The sequence below is a fragment of the Sceloporus undulatus genome, chromosome 2 (assembly GCF_019175285.1).
Source record: "Sceloporus undulatus isolate JIND9_A2432 ecotype Alabama chromosome 2, SceUnd_v1.1, whole genome shotgun sequence".
In the NCBI taxonomy this organism is placed as follows: Eukaryota; Metazoa; Chordata; class Lepidosauria; order Squamata; family Phrynosomatidae; genus Sceloporus; species Sceloporus undulatus.
In genome coordinates, this window is record NC_056523.1 from 25174817 (window position 1) to 25190172 (window position 15356).

Sequence of the window (15356 nt, forward strand, 5' to 3'; positions counted from 1 at the left end):
ACCCATAGCAGTAAAAATGGGACGATAGTGCTATAACTATGTAGTGTAAAAATGCACTTGAAATCCAAAATGTATGGAGAGCCATGAATTTACCACCCCAGTTACGTAGCATAGATTAAATCTTTGTTCTCCTGTATTTAGCTTTATTACCTCCTTTCTCTCCCAAGATAGTTTTTCTGAGTCTTTGCCTTACTGATATTTACTTCTTATATAGCATTAAATTGTACACACTTAGGATAATAAATTGTACCAAGCACTTAGATGTTTAACCTTTGGACCTTATGGGGAGGGAACTAAGAACAGTGTTTCCAATTTGTTGTAACAAAGCAAGACAAAAAATTCCCTCCAGTAGGAAATAAGAGCAGTGGCTGTTGGATTCCATGTAAATTTTACATTTATGTATTAATAATAATAATAATAATAATAATAATAATAATAATAATTTATTTATTTATATACCGCTATTCCAAGGATCACAGTGGTGAACAATAAAAGATAAAACAGTTAAAACAACACGAGCTCCAACCCCCCCCAGCAGAATTGCAACAGTTAAGAACAATTAGCAGTCAACAACAATACAAATCCAACAGCACCCCAAGCAAATGGCTGTGTAGAGTGGAATACATCGTAAACATCGCCAAGGGGAAAAGAATAACAGACAAGGCTCACCGGGGAAAAGCCTGGTGGAATAAGAAGGTCTTCAGATCCTTCTTAAAAGTATTAAGGGAGGTGCTAGTACGGAGCTCATTGGGGAGGGAATTCCAGAGCTGTGGGGCTGTAACAGAAAAGGCCCTCCGAGATGAAGCATATCTAGCATCTGGAACTCTTAAAAGATGTCTCTCACCCGATCTGAGAGTGCGGGGCGGATTGTATGGGGAGAGGCGGTCCTCCAAGTACTCTGGGCCCAGGCCATTTAGGGCTTTATAGGTGATAACCAACACCTTGTATTCAGCCCGGAAGCGAATAGGCAGCCAATGAATATCTTTTAAAACTGGCGTTATATGGCTGGCCCTGGGACATCCAGTAACTAGCCTAGCAGCCATATTCTGCACTAATTGAAGCTTCCGGGTTTGGTACAAGGGTTGCCCCATGTAAAGCACATTACAGAAATCTAATCGAGAGGTTACCAGAGCATGTACAACGGTTTCAAGGTCCCCCCGGCCCAGGAAGGGTTGCAGTTGGCGTATCAGCCGAAGCTGATAACAAGTGCTCCTGACCATCGCATCCACCTGAGCAGTAAGGTGGAGCGACGAGTCCAGGAGCACCCCCAAACTGCGAACCAAGTCCTTCACAGGGAGCGTGACCCCATTTAGGACAGGTGGAAAAATTTCCTTACCCGGGCCAGGAGAGCCAATCACCAGTACTTCCGTTTTCTCTGGATTCAGGCTGAGTCTGTTTTCCCTCATCCAGCCCATTACCGACTCCAAGCAAGCATTAAGAGGAGAGATGCCATCCCTAGTTACTGCATCAGTCGGAGACACAGAGAAGACTATTTGGGTGTCATCAGCGTACTGATAACACCGCACCCCGTGTCTCTGGATGATCTCTCCCAGCGGCTTCATGTAAATGTTAAATAGCATAGGGGACAAAATTGCTCCCTGAGGGACCCCAGATGTACGGGCCCTCCTATTGGAGCGACAGTCCCCCAGCTCCACCATCTGGAATCTACCCGAGAGGTAGGAACGGAACCACTGCAGAGCAGAGCCCCCGATACCCAACTCCCCCAGGCGTTCCAGAAGGATACCATGGTCGATGGTATCGAAGGCCGCTGAGATGTCCAAGAGTACTAATAGGGACACACTCCCCCTATCCATACCCAGACGGAGATCATCAACTAAGGTGACCATAGCAGTCTCAATATACATTTTAGACTGCCCAGGATCCACAAGGCATTGTATAAAAATACAGTTGGATAGTGAATAAGCTCTGGAGTTTTCTCTTAACTGTAAAGGAACTATCCAACAAGCTTAATCAGTCCCAAAAAACTGTTTTGGCACCTTGCACAATTTCATCAAAATTTGGAGTCCAGGATGGACTCACTGCCTCAATGACATGAAAAATGCCGGATGCAACTGGCAGTGATTTGCATGAAACAGGTACATAGAAACAGGGACAGTCCCTGGAAAGTAGAGTTGGACCACAGGCAATCTGCCTTTCTATGGCTAGCTTTTGGGTCAGTGTCACACTTCTCTAATGTCAAAGGTCAGAGATGAGTTATCCCTGGTCTCCTGACCATTCTTAAGTAGCCAGAAGTTCCTCTTGTGTGACCAGCTTCCCTCTTGCCCTTTCAAAGCATGAAATTCTGTGAACCACTGCGCTGATTAGGGCTGAGAGAAAAATTCACAATCCTCTAATGTCATCTTTCATCTTTCGGCCGTTGAGGGAGAGAGCAGGCCGGCCCAGCGTCATCAGGGGCTGGCCTGAAGATACAGTGTATCTTAATTGTAGATTTTTCTTGTACTGTTATATAATTTTCTTGTACACCGCTATGATCTATTTGGAATAGCGGTTTATAAATAAAACATATTATTATTATTATTATTATGTGTATGTGTGTTGTGTGACTTCAAGTCGTTTCTGGATTATGGCGAGCCTATCATAGGGATTTCTTGGCAAGTTTCATCAGGGTTTTTTTTGTCATTTCCATCCTCTGTGGCTGAGAAAGTGTGACTTACTCAAGGTCACCGTTTTCAAGGTTTGAAATAGTCATAGTCAAATACACAAACCACTACACCACACTGGCTCTCTAGCAGACATTTTTCCCTGTGTCAAAGCATAATGTTTGTGACGTTGGATTGCCTTCCCTTCTGTGGCGAGGGAAGAAGGGTTTACAGCAGTGGTTCCCAACCTGTGGGTCGGGACCCCTTTGGGGGTCAAATGACCCTTTCATGGGGGTCACCTAAGGCCATTAGAAAACACCTATTTAATTACAGTTATGAAGTAGCAATGAAAATAATTTCATGGGTTTGGGTCACCACAACACGAGGAACTGTATTAAAGGGTCGTGGCATTAGGAAGGTTGGGTACCTCTGGTTTACAGCCTTCAGCATTGTGAGAGATTCACTTGTGGAAAATATTGTGTCGCTGTTGAAAATGAGAGATAATGGTGATAAAAGTGATGCAATAAAAGAGAAGGGCAGAGGCACACACTTGCATTTACAAATGCATACAAGTGGTTTTGTATTAGCATGCTTGCAAATAAAGAAGTAAACAACCTACTCATGCATATAAAGGAGTAGTTAAAGAGCTCCTGACCTGCAGAAGCACATGCAGGGTGAATATGTTTGATTCATACATCACTAGCACTGATACAGTGACTCACCTATTCCTTGAATTTTTCCAAGGAACAGTGCTATTATTGAAGCATACATTTTCATTAATTATATTTTATGGCAGAGGGACACTGGTGTCTTCTGTTTGTAAATTTTCTCTGTTTCCCCTTTCCTCCGCCTATCTTTTTCTTACCCCAAAGCAGGAAAAAAGCCCTTTAAGAGGAGGGAAAGGGAACGATTAATAATAAATAAATAAGGAATAGCTGTACAATGTTGTTTGGTTAGTGCTGGTTAAAATTCCTGTCATTAGAAGAGTGAAGAACAAAGTTCATCTCCTTGGCACTTAGATGAGACCTGGCATTATATAGTAAATAAAACACAAGGATAGGGTTGCAGCTCACATCAGCCCAAGCCAGCACTGCAAATGGTAACAATAACATCTGGAGGGCCATATGATTCTCCCTCCCCTGCCCTAGACGTATATGAAGAACAGTAACTTTTGGTCCACCAGATGATTTGAACCTCTACATGTGAGGATATCTCTAAAGCAAAAGCCCCAGCAGTCATAGGGAAGCTGTGCAGGAATTTGTAGAACCCTCATGGGAGCATCTCCATGCTGGGAAAAGGTTACATCTTCTGATTTATACCTTACTACCACAGAAATTTATTGCAAATAAAAAGCAGTGCAGAGAGTCAGTATGTGAGTTGAGCATTGGTCTTCTAATCTGGGGACCAGAGTTCAAATCACCACTCGGCCATGGAAACTCACTGGGTGACCTTGATCAGGTCACATTCTCTCAGCCTTTGTGAGGTATTTAGAATTCTCAGCCAGAGAGCTCTCATGTTTCCCTAAGCTACAGACTCCAGTATTCCATTGGCTGCAGCTTAGAAAAGTTAAAGTGGAATAATAGTACAATAGTTGTGTAGTGTGAGAGACCCTCCGGGTGAAGAAGGAACACAGCTTCTGAGCTGGATATTTTTCTAAAAAGTCTTCATCAAAGTACCTTAAATGATTCTCCAGTTTATAGAAGGTGGGCATGAAATCTCTGCCTCCCCTATGGACCCAACCCAATACCCCAGCCATCAACCAAAGGATGGAAAGAAGAGTAATTTTTTTAAATTCACTTTCATGTTGAGACAGAGCTTCTTGATGCTTCCTTTGCAAATTGTGCTGGCTGTGTGCCATAATAAATGTTGTAGTTGTAGTTGTTGTTGTTGTTGCAAATAGCCTCCCAGTAATCTTCTTCACACTTTGAAAACTCGATCATCAACCTTCTCTGTTCATGGACATTCACCACAGGATTTATAACAGGAAAATAATCATGAAAGACAACATGAACAATGACAGGGAGTAGGGATTTGGGATGCTCATCCCTACTTCTCCTCACATAGAGAACGAACATATTCTTAAAACAACTCATGAGAGCTATGTAGTTTCTTAAAATGTCAGTTCTACATTCTTCCACATCTATTCTTGTAGTCAGAGAGTCTTTCCCATGAAAAGGATAATCCCATATTGAACTACCATGTGGCCACCACTACTTGTCCTCCATCTGAGAGTTTGGAAGCCATCTGACATTATCTTTAACACACTACTTTTGGATATTTATCAAAAATGGTAGACAATATAGTCCAATGCTTGTTTAAGGGCCACAGTTTTCAATTGTCACCTGCACAACGAGAAACAGAAAAATGACCTCTCTTTTTAAGGGAAGAAATTCTTGTCTCTTATAAGCAAGAAGTTTCTTCTCATGTATGTGCGTATGTGCCTTCAAATTGCTTGTTGACCTATAGCAATGCCATTAATACAATAGGGTTTTTTTAAAGCAAGGAATACCTAGAGGTGGTTTGCCTTTGCCCTGCTCTTCTCACATCTACCCTCCTGGAAATTACAGTATTCACATTCAATCTAGTTTTGCTTTTGGGAAAGCGGAGAGTTTCTGCCAGCCCAATTGGCTTCCTTACATCTTGCTCTTTGCCCTAGGCAGCAAATGCCTACAGCTTGCCCTGGCACTAAAACATTTGAAGCAAAAAATTAAAGTTCAGCCAGTTCAAAACATTGCATTGCAATGCTATTGCATTGTAATGCTGTTTAATTCATTTAGTAACAGAAAGGCATTGCCATGACAGAAACATGCTTTGTCTTTTCAAAAGTATTATTAGATAATAATATAGCAAGTCATCCTGGAATATACAATATATAATTGACCATTCTGGATGTGCATAATTCTGGCTAATCATTGGCAATACATGTGTCTGCTTGAAAAGTACTGCGCGTTTATGTATCCGAAGAGTACAAAGTTCAAGCAATGCTTTTCTATGTACTGTATCAGCATTTAACAAATTCTCATTACAGCCAGAAGCTTGAACTCTGAGCAGGCTAAGAGAAACATACACACAGAAACATTAGCACCCGTTGATTCAGTTGAACACATGAGTGACATCCCATGTTAAAGGAGCACTTGGCATACAAAGTGGAATAAACATATTCAGGGATAGCTGTGTTGGCCATATAGTAAGTACAATAACATCCAAAATGCACAAAACAGTGATACCTTTATTTAACTAACCAAAATGCACAAAATACATGATGCAAGCTTTTAAAGCGCCACTGACTTCTTCATCAGGAAAAAGTGTTAAAAATACAGGAGGGGAAAAAAGGGATGATATTAATCAGAGGCCTGTATTTTTTTCAAGATGTTGTAAATTCTTTGGATCCAGTTGGTTGAAGAGGGAAGCTTTCCTTTTTCTAACATGGCATGAATTTAGGATGGAACCTGAGAAATGCATATGCCCCTATACATAACTATCTGTGAAACAGATCAATCTTAATTAATAGCAAGCTAATTAAAACATTGGTGTACATTTAGAGGGCCTAGATCAAAAATACACGCAGCAATTCTCCTCTAAATCAGGGAGCTCATTTTTGGTTTAGTGATATTATCATACCCCCAAATTTTCACAGATGGCAACTGGGACAGCAACTTCAGTGTGGTCAAGATGGTATAAGTTATCACTGAGGAAGAACGGGCAAATTAGGAGAGGTTGTCAGCAGTTTGCTTTTGCTTGAACCCGCTGGGAAGGGCAAGGCTCCATCCTTTCCACTCCTTTTCCCTCCAGAATTGAGTGGGAACTACTTTTGTCCTTTCAAGCCAATTTAAATCTATGGAAGTAAGTGGGGGACAGAAGGGAAAAGTGGAAAGAGAGAGAAGCTGGGACATTTTAAAAACAGATGAAAAAGTAGGCCAGCGTAATATAATTTGGGACTATATAGGTCTAATTGGGACAGTTGGAGAGTCTGGGAGGAGTGTGGCTAAGTAACATCAGAATGTTATCAAGATGGCCAAATTTATGAATGAGGAAGAGTACTCAAGCTCAGAGGAGGTTAAGTAGTTTGCTTTTGCCTGAACCTACTGGGAAGGATGAGATTCTGTCCTCCTCACCTTTCCTCCCTGCTGAGTTAATTGAGGGCAAACTACTTTTGCTTTTTGAATTCAGTTTGCAACAACTGAAGTAAACTGAGGACAAAGGGGAGAAATGGAAATATTCCCAGATGAGATAGCTATTATGCAAATAAGCTTCACAACTAGCAGTACTAGATGATCTGTATCTGAAAACCTTAGCTCAGAACCATATTATTTGAAAGTTCAAAGGAAGACTGGAGAAAAGAGTGAGAGTTCATCCCAGTCTTCCTTTGAACTTTCAAATAATATGGTCTTCAGCTTTCAAATACAGATAATCTAGTTTGGCTAGTTCTGCAGGATATGTGTATAATAGCTACCTCATCTGGAAATATTTCCATTTCTCCCCTTTGTCCTCAGCTTGCTTCAGTTGTTGCAAACTGAATTCAAAAAGCAAAAGTAGTTTGCTGTCAATTAACTCAGCAGGGAGGAAAGGGGAGGAGGGACAGAATCTCATCTTTCCCAGTAGGTTCAGGCAAAAGCAAACATGATGCACTAGAAGAGACAATAATGCTTGGGACGCTAAAAAGCAGTAGGAAAAGAGGAAGACCACATACCAGATGAACAGACTCAAGCAAGGAAGCCATGGTCCTAAATCTGCAAGCCCTGGAGGTTTCTCATTTACTGTACACTCATCCCTCACATTTGCTGGGGTTAGGGGCACAGGACCCCTGTGAATGTGGAAAAATTGCAAATAACAAAAACACTATGTTTTTACCTGAGAGAACACCTCTCTAGAAATCTCTAAGTCCTCCAGTACAACTCTGTGGTCAACATCTGCCAGGCATTGACATTGACCATAGAACTGTGCTGGAGGAGCTACCAATTCCTAGTGGAGTGTTTTCTCTAGGAATCTCTAGGTCCTTCAGTGCGACTTTTGGTTAAAGTTGACCGTAGAGTTGTACTGGAGGACCTAGAGAGAACATATTAATAAAATCCATGAATAATAAAATCCTCAAAAGTCAAAGCCACAAATGTGGAGGGAAGAGTGTATATGGTCACCATAAGTCGAGGTTTACATGATGGCAGTTAACAACAATTCTAATTTATGAGTAGGTCTCTTTTAATCTGGAAGTGAAATGCAAATCATTGAAATTCATGGTAAAATATTTCACAACTGAAACTATGGATTAGGTCATGAGTAGAAAGACTGTAGAGTTAGATGGTCTATTTCTGCTAACACTAATCACTGGATGGATGGCTGAGAAGTTACTACTAGGGAAATATCTTTCCTGATAGTATTGTAACATAACATTGGTTGAAAAAGAACAGCATTTGTGTTGCAAAAGCTTGCATATGGTCATACAAATGCAGGCATGTACAACAAGAATATCTTTAGTGTTTTTTTAAAATATAATGCTGCAATAATAATCAAAAGATCAAAGAAAATGCTTTTTAAAAACTGAAGATTAGACTTGCACAAGTGTATGCCAAAGGATTAACAGACTCTACAGATCTGTTGTATTGCTCCCAGAGAAAGTTTTTCTGTGATCTGGGGTTCAGCCAAAGTAATCACATTGTGGCCACCTGAAACGTGAATGCTAAAAATAAAACTGGCTTTGGGAGTAAGTCCCATTGATGGAAAAGCAAAAGCAGGAATTGAGAAATAGTTGCTGGGAGATTTGCTGGAGATTCTGGGAACTTTAGTCCAAAAATGCCTTATCCAAGTTCTGATTGTTCTTGTCTTTGGAGAATCAGTAGGTGCGCATGTTCAGTTAAGTGAGCGAGAAGAACAGCATAGATTCAAAAGCAGGTTAAAGGTAAGAAACCTTTGTAGCTCCTGTTCTGAGAGAGATCCAAATCAGCAGTTGTGTTATTCCTTTTGAGTGCGCAGTTGCACTGTGGGCTAAAGGTCAGGAGCAGAGAAAATGGAACATTTGCATAGGGAGTGAAAGATGTAATTTCAGGGGTGCACCTATTGATTTTATCACATGGGAAAAATCCCGTACAAAAACACACTTTGATGTTAAACTGGTGTTAACCCGAACAGAAAGTAGACAAAAGCCACTCCTTTTTACTTTCATGATTTTCTAAAAGTAAAAAGGAGGGGATTTTTTCTACTTTCCATTTGGGTTAACACCACTTTAATGACAATGTTGTTTTTTTCCATTTTAAACCCCCATTTCTGCACAAGATTTCCCCCATGTGATAAATTCCAAAGAGTGGTTTGTGTACTTGAGTGACTAGTTATCACCCAAGTTATTACTCAGCCAGCTCCCAGTGTGCCTTGAGAAGTGGTAGTAGTAGACATGCAGAGATAGCAGTCGCATTATTTATTTAATAAACAGGACAGCATTTTACAATTTACAATCGTTCACAACTTTTTCTGAATCAGGATCTGACTGCTCAACTTAGACTGGCATTTTATGCACTGAGTTAAAAGGTCCCCTCCCCCCAGAGTTCAGTTTGTTCACCCGCAGTATTGTATGTGGTTCAATTTGTGGTTTAAAAATGAAAGTTAGACTTCTTCATCAGCAAATGTCATATTAGTTTTGTACAGGGTACGAACATTAAGCAAACATTTCCTAGGGGTGTGAGGCATAGAAAAGACTGGGAACCACTGTTTTAGCTTATTTCCAGCAAAGGGTGGAGGGAATAGATGATGGCTGCATCTGCACGGCAGAAATAATCCAGTTTGACACCAATTTAACTGTGATGGCTCAGTGCTATGGAATCCTGGGAACTGTAGTTTACTGTTTGACAGAGAAGGCCAATGTCTCACAAAACTACAAATCCCGGAGCATTGAGCCATGGCAGTTAAAGTGTTGTCAAACTAGATTATTTCTGCAGTGCAGATGCAGCTGATGAGAAAAAATAATTCTGTGTTCAAGATCCACTGAGTCTTAAACCTAAAAAGACATGCACATAACTGGCGTTTCATCCATTTCATCTGACTTTGCTTTTGGCCCTGCAACTTTGTCCTTGGCCCCACTTCTCTGTCCAAAACTCCATTCACTGATGTAACTTCACCACTCTAATCTTTCCTAGGAGTTTATCACACAAAGGAGATCGGGAGTTGATTCTGTAAATGTCCCAGAGAAATCGCATAATTATGCGAAACAATTTCACATGATGTCGCACAAAACCCTCCATTAAAGTGGTCACAAAGAAGCATTAATGCACATCTTTTTATTTTCAGGATTTCAGTGACAATGCACTTCCAATATCACTTTATTTGCACAATTGCGTGTGATAATCATTTGCGGAATTACTTGCTATTTCCGCTTTATTTGCAGGATGCTCTACATGCACTTTAATCTCTATTTAATGCTGAAATTAGCTCCAGTGTGATAAACTTCCTAGACTGGAATTCAGTCCATTGCAGATGAAGAAATGCAGGGAGGAAAATATTCTGTATGAGGAAATTCAGGGTGAGGACATAATCTTATCCATCCTTCCCCAGCCTGGTTCCTTTCTGAGATATTGAATGACTGTTGTTGTTATCCTCAGATAGTGTGGTTAATGGCTGTGTTGGTTGATTATGATGAGGGCTGTATGAGGACATCTGGAGGATACCAGGTTGAAAACTGCTCTTGTTGTTGCTGTTGCTGCTGTTTGTTGTTGTGTGTTTTTAACTCGTTTGCAACTTATGGTAACCCTAAAATTAACCTATCATGGGGTTTTCTTGGCAAGATTTGTTCAAGGTTGTTTTTGCCATTGCCTTCCCCTGAGGCTGAGAGCCTGTGACTTAGTTTCATGGCCAAGTTGGGAACCCTGGTCTCCAGAGTCATAGTCCAACACTTAAACCACTACTCTCTATATGTACCTGTAAGTCTTATTGAACTCAGGAGCACACTTCTAAGTAAATATGCCTAGGACTGCACTGTAAATTGTAAAATACATTTTTTTTGGACTGGACGAAGTCAAGACAGGTAATCATTTCTCACATTATGACACAGGTGAAATATCCCATAAATCCAAACATGCCCCAGAACAAAATAAACAGGCTAGCACATAACAATGAGAGGCTGAAAAAGCTACTGTGTATTTTTTTAAAATTTCAAAGTGCACATCCTCTCCACCATTCACACACACACAGACTTTGAAGTAGAGGTTAAAGTAAGCCGTTAATTAGGTTTCCTTGCAGTACCAGATGTCTTTTCAATTAGTAACTTAAATACATTCTTTTTTCTTCCTATCCCTAAAATGAGACAGAAATTACAGTGCCCAAAGAGAGTGATAGTTACACAGACCTAATGTTTGATGTCCTGTTTTTTAGAACCTCAAGAAATAATGGTACTGTACTAAAAACAATTTTGAGACTTAATGTACATATGGGCCTGTCCAGAACATTCCATACTTGCATCAGAGGCTGCATCTACATTACAGAAATAATCCGCTCTGGTGCACCAACAAGCCTGCATTCCCAGAATTCCATAGCATTGATCCCTGGCAGTTAAAGTGGTGTCAAACTGGATTATTTCTGCAGTGTGGATGCAGCCAGAGAAAGCTCTCTACTCCCAAAGACTATAAAAGCTCCCATTGTGTGGTGAAATTATGAACCTGAGCCTTTGATCTTGGGTGTGTCAAAATGTATTTGGTTATGCTTGGCATTTTCCAATACAGAAGTAATCCAGTCTCTACCCCCGAGAGGTTACAAGTGAGCATTAAACAGAGTAAAGATAGTTTTTGTGGGTTTTTTGGGCTATGTGGCCATGTTCTAGAAGAGTTTCTTCCTGACGTTTCACCAGCATCTGTGGCTGGCATCTTGAAGATTTCTGTGCTGCAGTTTGCCCTGTTCTTGTTTTTCCTGCAAGAAAGGGAGAAAGGAGCTTCTCTGTCTTCTGTTAACTGTTATGTAATCTATTTGGTTTTTGTGTTGACTATCTGGTAATGTCCATGTGTACAACCTCCTCTCTGGCTGCATGAAAATGGTTCTGTGCAGGAATGTATTAAAAAAGTGCTATTAATCACACCGCTAGTATTGTTAGGATGCTTGGGGATCCTTCAGGTGGGAGAAAGGTATCAATCCCTGATTGTTCACAACATGAGCCTGGTGGGTGAGCAGAAGGTCTACTCTTGTCTCATATAAGCATGACTAACCTTCATTTGTCTAACAAAATAAAATTAAAATAAAACATCTGGTATTGATGGGGTATACATTTTAAAATCCAAAAGAGTTATGCACAGGCTTCTTTAGTCAGAGCTGATACCTTCACACCTGGTAGTGCCTCCTACATTTTTGACTATATTTCTTGTAATTAAGGGGTGTTCCCATACTCCATGTATAGCTTCGTCTACAAACCTTTGTTGTTGTTTTTTTGCTTATGGTAATATCCATCTTTTTACAAAGCCAGGAATCACTATAAGAACAAATTGTTGTGTAACATAATTTTATTTGTAGTAGTGGATAAAAGACAAATAAAGGAGTATATTTTTCCTTGAATTTATATAGATTAATTGTACATGACAGTATCTCCTTTTATTTTCTTTAAAATATTCATACATGGAAATTCCTTACAGTAACCGTGTCCAGATGTAGTGGAACACCTATGCTGGAACAAATAAATTCTCTCATAACATTTCACGGAGACAACCTTAACTCAGTGTCTCTTCTTTCTTTGTTCAGAGTGCCTTCTGAAATGGGTCTTTTTAAAAAATTACATTTTAAAAATTGTGTCCTTTCTCCTTGATTTCACTTTATCCATAAAACAATCTATGAGGTAGGTTAATTTAAGAGATAGTAGTTCAATCAGTAAATTGGTTTATTTAATCTGTGTTCTACCTTCCAAGGCAGCTAGTAAACTCAATTGAAAGTGATGGCCTAAATCGTACTGCTAATCCCAGAGAAGACCCACTAAACCCACTGCTAAATGGTAAATGGTCATTCAGCACTTGGATCAAGGCCAGAAAATATCTTCTATTTACCCTTTAACAACCCAATTACAATTGTGCCATCACATCCAGAGCAAGGATGGGAGCTTGTAGCCCTCCAGATATTGTGGAATCTCAGTTCCCACCAGCCCCAGCCAGCAAGGTAAGTGCTAGGGATCATAGCAGTTGTAGTCCAACACCTGGAGGGCAACAAGTTCTCCATAAGTATTATAGGGCACTGTTTCCTCTAGATATTTTGGACTCAGTTCCCATATGTTCTGACTGATGGTCAAGTTGGCTGGGGCCTCTGGAGCATGAAGTCCAAAACAAATGGAAGACCAGAGGCTGGGAACCATTGTATTGAGGATTATGTATGATGGCTACCTGATCTTAAAACAGGAATTGGAATGGCACAGATTCTCCAAATGCTGATGGATTGCAACTTCCAGCAGCCCTAGCCAGCACAGACCAAGGATGAAGAATGCTGGGAATCGCTATTCAACACCATCTTGAGGCCACATGGTTCCCATCCCTATAGTAAAAGTCTTGCAGGATGAAATCCTAAAGTGGCAGTTCCAGGAGACTTGGCTTTCCACAGATTATTATGTGCTTTCAGTCTGGTGAAGATACAAGGCTTCTTGCCCACAGTTTAGAGGAATTCTTCTGCTTGCTTGGTCTATGCTCAGCAGTGTGACTGGACAAACAAAACACTCCACTCTTACATTTTATGAATTGTATTCTTGATAAAAATTAATATTGCTCTGAGGAGAGTAGGAAAAGGAACTGCCTGTGTTCCATTCTCATCTTTCATAACTTTGAGAGGGCATTCTGGAAAAGTGGCTTCAAATGGGTTTCAAAGACCCGGTTCTCCTGTTGAGAGACAGAAAAGGAAAGGAAACAAACTACTAATAATGCTTACACAATTCCTAATACTGGTGGCGCAGTGGGTAAATGCCTGTACTGCAGCCATTCACTCGAAACCACAAGGTTGCAAGTTCAAGACCAGCAAAAGGGCCCAAGCTCGACTCAGGCTTGCATCCTTCCGAGGTCGCTAAAATGAGTACCCAGACTGTTGGGGGCAAATTAGCTTACTTGCTAATTAGCTTACTTGTTGTTAACCGCTATGATCTTTGGAATAGCGGTATATAAATAAAACAAATTATTATTAATTATTAAACAAATTCTTCTCTAATTCTCAGGTCTCTTTTCAATATCCATCTCAACACGGCAAAGGTGGATCCCCTTGGCCTTTATCTATCTGGAAAGCTTGATCTGCAACTGAATTGGGGTGGATTGTCCTTCTTACATGTGCCAAAGGGCACCACAGAAAGGGAAAAAAGTAAGGAGAGCTGCACAACCAGAATTTTTTCCCAGTGCTCCTTTAACATGAGTGAAGAACCTCTGGCCCTCTCAGGTCTAATTCTGGCTGTTCCATGGTTCCTCAGGTGACAACTCTCTCATCCCCATGGCACCCCAGTTCAATGATTTCCTAGGTTTTGTATGTTTTTTCTCCTCCCTTCTAAATGATTAAAACATCTACCCCGAGACTTAGGAGCTATACAGATGGGTGGCTAAAAGACACCCATCTTTGCCCCTGATCAGTTCCGCAGCAGCCGCACAGCATGAAACTGATGCGCTCCCTAAAAAGAAGCCGCTCTAGGCAGCTTCTTTTTAGGGGTGTCATCATGGCACTCGCATGCCATGATGAAGCCCCTTCTGGTAAGCACCATTTGGGCACTCTGATGCATGTGCATCATCCTGGCATACCCCATGTAAATGGCGGCACACCATGATGGCACACAAGCGCCGATAGTAGGTCTGGGCACATGTGGATGCCCAGTCCTATCTAGCCCTAATTTCAGGCCCAGGTTGGCGCAAAGTGCCCATCTGTACCGGCCCTTAGTTAGTGACTGAAGGAGCTTAAAGCTAAAATGTATTAGTATTTTGTTTCTGTTTGATATACAAAATAGTCCCTGTTCTCTTATGATGCAGTGCTAGCAATTGATGCTTTTAACTGGAAGCTTTACCTCTTCATTTTGAAAACAGACATCTGTCCAGGATTTGTCAAAGTCTCTTTTGGATTACAGCTCTCAGAATGCTCCAGCAAGCATTCCCACTGGGAGAAATGAGAGTAGAGATGCACTGGGCAGGCTTGCTGGGGAGTCTGGGAATTGTAGACTCCAAAAGTAATTTTATAAGCTCTCCATCTGCCAGCCTCCTGTTCAGTATGCACTGTTCTCACCTGTTGATTAGTTGGGGACTTCTTGGCCCACTCATAAAGGCGCTCATAGACATGGCCGTCATAGCTTCCGAGGGCAGAATTTAAATTTCCATCAGAGAAGTCAAATGCATCCACTAATGGCACAGCATCCCTCCTGAAAAGGTAAAGGAAATGTTATGTTTTTTGAGTCATGATTTATATCTCCAAGAGTATACAGCAGAAAGTCTGACCCATTACATTCAAATAAATAGCCTAATATATAAATTACAATAAAAACACAAACAGAAGCATTCCATTAGAAAAAAAACCTTGGATGTGGTGAAAGATGTACAGGAAGAAAATGCATTTATCTTTGGGTAGAGGCCACTCTGCAGCCTAAGCCGCTTTGATACCTTTAGGGCTGAAGGGCAGGGTATAAATACCATAAACAAACAAACAAACAAATAAAAAATAGTAGCTTTTACCGAGTGCAGAGCCCATTGTCGCCACAAAGGCAAATATACAGAAACAGCTGTTCAGTATGAAAATCCCATTTTGAGCGAAAGTCAGGATATAAATCCAAATTGTGCGATGCTGCTGTGCAGCAAG

At 40.8% G+C, this 15356-nt stretch overlaps 1 protein-coding gene across 1 annotated transcript in view; it reads right to left on the bottom strand.

Annotated features, from left to right (window-relative positions):
* Nucleotides 1–12059: 12059 nt before the first annotated feature.
* LOC121920730 (peroxisomal acyl-coenzyme A oxidase 2-like) overlaps nucleotides 12060–15356 on the bottom strand; it is a 29945-nt gene continuing 26648 nt past the window's right edge. The window contains exons 13-14 of the mRNA XM_042447890.1: nucleotides 14790–14922; nucleotides 12060–13417 (exon numbers count right to left, since the gene is read on the bottom strand). Of these exons, the coding sequence (XP_042303824.1) occupies nucleotides 13355–13417; nucleotides 14790–14922 (196 nt within the window). The 3' untranslated portion in view covers nucleotides 12060–13354. The remainder of the gene's footprint in view (nucleotides 13418–14789; nucleotides 14923–15356) is intronic.